This window comes from Grammomys surdaster, unplaced genomic scaffold, assembly GCF_004785775.1.
Source record: "Grammomys surdaster isolate TR1022 unplaced genomic scaffold, NIH_TR_1.0 136, whole genome shotgun sequence".
NCBI classification, from domain to species: domain Eukaryota; kingdom Metazoa; phylum Chordata; class Mammalia; order Rodentia; family Muridae; genus Grammomys; species Grammomys surdaster.
Genome location: NW_021604594.1, coordinates 7,506,439 through 7,511,926, shown reverse-complemented (window position 1 = coordinate 7,511,926; position 5,488 = coordinate 7,506,439). Strand labels below are relative to the sequence as shown.

The window sequence follows — 5,488 nt, the reverse complement described above, 5'->3', positions numbered from 1 at the left end:
GAAATCCTTAGGGGAAGCTTTGCACCAGCAGCACAGAATCTTCTTATGCTCACGGAATCACTTAGGGGACATTATTCTCTGTGTCTATAGAGTGTGGGTCTGAATCTGAGACTAGAAAGGATGGACTACAGAGTGATTAGGGAACCAGGGCTGATACCAGATAGTTTAAAGCCAGGCTTCATCTCCTGCTGTGGGAAGAGCAGTAGGGGAGCTATTCCCTACTGTTTACTTTTGCTGGATGTAGAACAGATCCTGAGACTTTTCTCAGCCTAGGTGGGGATAGTGAGGACTTTGCTCTGTTTCCTGGTGGATTAGGTTCAGAAAAGATTCCTTCAATGGAAAATCACTATCACAGGAATGCTCACCGTATAAGCGCTGAGCAAGGTCTATGACCTCCTGAATCCTTTCTTCTTGCTGGGGCACTGAGGGAGTAATAAACTTATTGAACTGCCTGTGGAGGATGTCCACAGCTTCCCTCGTTTGGCACTCCATGGAATACTTTCCAACTCTTACAACTGTGGCACTTGCATCTTCATACCAAAAGTTACACTATATTCGAAAGGAAGAAAACAGAGTAAAGAGACGTGTCCACTTCTGAAGTTCTTCACACTGACCAAGGATGCTTTGGATTTCGATTCTCTCAAACTTTATGTTCACATAGTCTTTAAACTTTCCAAGTCATGTTAAAGAAAATATCAGCACACAGTCACATGTATTTTCACATATTCCAGGGCACATATTTTAAAAGTATAATTAAAGAAATATACACAAGAAAAATTAGAAGGCAAAAGTATACAAATAGCTCTAGTTCTCTTGCCATCCTAGATTTGTCTAAAATATAATTCTTAACACAACATTGTACACTTTTAAGATCAAGCAGCAAGATCATTTGCTCACTAAAAGAACAATAATATTCAGTGGATAATACTCAAAAATTAGTATAATCAACAAACACTGCTAATAATATTCTAATGATATATTTTCTTTTAAGAATGAAATTTAGATATGGGTCAAAGAATTATCATCCAAAGAATAGAATTCTACCTTCATGAAAGAAACCTAGTCATTATTTTGAAGCACTGTAGAGGTATGAAGTAATTTTTCTCTAAAAATAAGTAACTGTGACAGGAGGAATGTCTGCCCCAGGCCAGAGGCATTTGTGCTAGGTAAAAAATAGCAAAACAGGACCCTGTGAAAAGCTTGCATTAAGTAAGTGCCAAGAAGCTTCAGCAAACATGTATATCATGCTTCACAGAATAATCAGATCATTCATAATGTGGTGTTAAATACAAACACTCAACTGTATTAACTGTAAAGAAAGATAGTTTATAAGTCAGAATAATAGGCACAAAGGACGCGCAAGACTCAGGTGTTGTTTCTCTGATATAAAATATGAGGCAACGTCCTGACCTTGTCAAACATCATGTGTTTTAGGTGGACTACCACTGTCCCCTTTGCAGTAACGAAGGTTTCAACACCAATAATGGAGCACCTGAGATATCCCAGTCTCAGGTTATTCTGAAATGCTTTCAAATGTTGTGAAATTAAATATGCTGCTTGAGTGTTGAAACAGTTTTCTAGCAGTGGTTGTAATATCAGTGGTTAAAATAGTTTGAATAGAGGTTATGAAGAAATGGAAACTTTCATGGTACTGGAAGAAGGAGTAAATTAATCAAAGCTTTCTCAAGAGCAACTGGACAATGCAGAAAAACAAAACTCATGTGCCATTTATTGCCTTTGACATGACAGTTCAACTTCAGGGAACTACCTTAAATCAGTAACAGAGAGGAACATGACTGGACCTGTCATGACAGCAGTAACTAATACTGCATTTATTTTTTAAAAGAAGCAATTTTTTTTCTGAAATAGTGTCTTACTATAGAGGCCAAACTATACCTGAGCTTGTAACCTCCTGCCTCTGCCTCCAACTACTAAGACCACACCATGTTCAGGACAAAACATTCTTTGAAGTAACGTTACAGCAAATAATAATAATAACAACAACAACAACAAGAAAATACCTCTTCTATTACTTCCTGGAGCTGCTCAGTCAGGTCCAAATTCATCTTGTAATCTGTCACAACTTTGTCAAAGTCATCCACGTGCTTTTTCAAATCCTCCATGGCTTCCACAAGGATGCTAGCTTTATTAGTTGGATAACTTAAGAATGAATCAGATGTCTTATTATTAACTTTTTCCATTTTCTTCCTCAAAGCCTGTAAGTGGGGCGGGGGTAAAGGTTTTTAACAGGAAATTGTATATTACTTGTGATGCTAGTGGTAAAACAGAATAGCTTGGGAAAACATGTGTTGCCTCTGTCATTCTGATATCTTAAAATTATGATCACTGTAAACATACATTGGAAAGAATAAGATTTTTTCCTAGATATTTTATTCAGTCAGTATTCATAAATAAAAAGCCTACAAATAATGTAGATTGTGTATACATAATGTGTATGTGTCTATGCATGTGTATATGTAGTTAACAGGACCTCTGGAATCTACTCTGGGCATGTGTGGGGACAAGGAAGGAAAGAGGGTGAAGGGCACAAGAGGGACATGTGTGCACAGGCATAAACAGTTGATAAGAAGCATGGAAGCACACAGACCTGTGTGTTTGGCATTCCAGTGCTAACTCAGCACATACATCTCAACATGCATCACTGGTGCTATGTTACAGTGATGGGGCCAGAAGCTCTGATGTATGCAGCCAGCGGGGCAACCACACATGCTGGTGGTCATGGTGACAGTCAAATGCAGAGGTCTAGAATGTTTTTAGAATAAATTATGAGCATTTGTAGAGATAGGTCTTATCTGGCTTAAATGACATGCAACATTTACATGCACTGAACTACGTAACACGGTACCTCCAGAGTACACACATTTCTTTTGTTTTTAGGTGTCAGCAAGAAATTTGAAAAGTGAATGAGCTAGAAAGCTCTCAGAATAGTGGTGTGCTTGACTGCAGGTGATAAAGCTTGTTCTCTGGGTAGAATGATGCCATGTGTTACTCTATGAACTCTTCCCTGTTGGTCTGTTTAAAATCAGCATCACATGACTGGATACCAAGAACATAACCTTTCCAGAGAAGCCAACTCTGGATTATAGAGAATAAAGCTATTGTTTTTAAAGAGAAAATGAGATAAATAATCATTTCCTACAAGAAGTCAAATTATTATAAAAATAGAAAGCTACCCTTCTCATGTCAATTCTGTAAAATAGAGTTATTCCTGGACTGCATTTATTCTTTGCTAATTGTAGCAATTACACATGTACATGCATATGTACACACACACGCGCACACACACACATGAGGACACATACATAATACTTTCTCATTACCTGAATTTTTTCAGCATATGTTTCCACTTGTTGGATTTGATATTGAAGAGTCTTTAAGTTTCTAGATTTTTCATTTTTCTTGGAGTAATTAAACTTCAGATTGTTGAATTTCTTTTTTATATCTTTGAATGACTCTTTGAGCTATGGTTTAATAAAAAATAAAATTATAATTCCCTTAAAATTAGAAAGTCAATATTCATTTGTATGAATCAAAATAGCTGAACATGTTCAAATTCATAATCTTAAAAATGTATTCACAATAATTTGAGTCAAAACCAAATCTTTATATGGACACTCATCCTTCAGTGAGGATAATTTCTGATGTGTTACTTGTAATTGAGTACAGTTACAAACTATCTCACTGGTTGCTAAACAAAGTGTCTAACATCTTAAACATAAACTCTTGCTAACTCAAATTTTCTTATTTGTATTTCTTTGGTATAATTTTGACACTCGTTCTATTTTCTGCATGCTAGTATTGTTCCAGATCTTTCCATATCATACTCTCTCACAGTCATTATGAATAAAAAATTATTAAGGCTCCAATGAGCTGTTCATGATGAAGAAGTCAGTGAGGGGTTGACTCTTAGAATATTTAGTACAGTATGTGAGATTTAGTGAGAAAGGAATTTTATTTGCCCAGCTAAAGTTATTTCCATGAGCAAAATTTAGATAGCTTTACTTCTTAGATGTAGATGATTAACTCTGAAAATACAAACAAACAAATTAAAAACCCAAAGTAAAAGTCATTGCCACTGAGGGCAAAGCTGACTTAGTGTAGGCAGGGCATATTATGATGGTCTTACAAACTGTTCATCTTTACCAATTCCCTAAGATTTTAAGCAATCCGGTACTTTTAAACATTTTGCTTTCTGTTGCTTCTACATATTCATGAAGGCTAAGTATTCTTCTAGGCAACTCTCATTTTATATTATCAGCAAAAGGAAGCACAAAGGAAACATAAACCTAAGATTATATGGGAGCTTTTACAACAAGAAGGAATCACGTCATGGCTGATAAACCTGAATGATGGAAAGAAAAGTTAGAAATGCATTAAAATTCTTTTCAATGACAGCAAACAAATTACCCGAGAGTATATAAAAAGCTGTGCACACGTTACACCTTAGGTCCATAATACAGAAAAATACATCTACCCCAGAAAATGTATGCTTTCTCAAAATGCTCACTCCAAATTTTCCATAGTGTGAAAATAAAACATTGATTTTATCTTTAACTGTTCTTGGAACAATCCACCTGCAAGGCCCTGGCAGACCTGACTATGTAGAAATTATTATACTTACACAATTTTTGTATAGGATATACATATACTCAGCCAGTATTGATTTCTTTACATAGAAAATGTCATTGCTGAATATTAGTTTTATACTATGGACAGAACCAAGAACAGAGATGATATAAACCATCTTAACAGATAAGTCAATGATGTTCAGAAAGAGTGGAAAAGCTATAACTTCAGATTTTGAAAACAACTTCTATATCAGAAGACCAGGAAATATTTAAAATGTCCTATTAAGTTAGTATACTTATGAAATGGTTTATTAAATACATATCTATACTCTGTGACACTTGATATTTAATGTACATGTGTTAATTCTAGCAGGAAGGTACAAATGAGGTACCATTTATAATACTGAAATATAAAGAAACTATCCTGAGTTATTCATAGAAAACTGAAGTAAGATCTTTTTATATCCCTTATTTTTAATCTATAACTATAGACTACTGAATACCATATCTGAGGCAGCCAGAGATTGCTATTTAAAAACTCCTTCAATGGCAAGTTACTATTTAACTGTATATATATATATATATATATATATATATATATATATATATATACATTGCTTGAAATGATTACAAACTTGTGCTGATGGAGAATGTCTCCTGTACTTTAAGGTGTATGTACATACTAAATATCTCTGAGCAGCACACATAAAGTGGTTAAGATCATCAGAGTAATGTTACAATACTTTAACATAATTAACAACCAAATTATTTAGGGTATGAGAGTGCTTGGCTAGAATCTCAGTACTTTCCTACAGAAGGAGGATAACAAATTCAGGGACAATCAAGATTATAGAGTAAAAGCTTGTTTAGAAAAAAGGAAGAAAGAAAAGAGAGAAAAG

At 34.8% G+C, this 5,488-nt stretch overlaps 1 protein-coding gene across 1 annotated transcript in view; it reads right to left on the bottom strand.

The window, feature by feature from the left end:
- Positions 1 to 5,488, bottom strand: part of Ccdc141 (coiled-coil domain containing 141) — a 167,767-nt gene that overhangs the window by 19,959 nt on the left and 142,320 nt on the right. The window contains exons 15-17 of the mRNA XM_028763033.1: positions 3,342 to 3,482; positions 2,022 to 2,216; positions 366 to 549 (exon numbers count right to left, since the gene is read on the bottom strand). Coding sequence (XP_028618866.1) covers positions 366 to 549; positions 2,022 to 2,216; positions 3,342 to 3,482 — 520 coding nt within the window. The remainder of the gene's footprint in view (positions 1 to 365; positions 550 to 2,021; positions 2,217 to 3,341; positions 3,483 to 5,488) is intronic.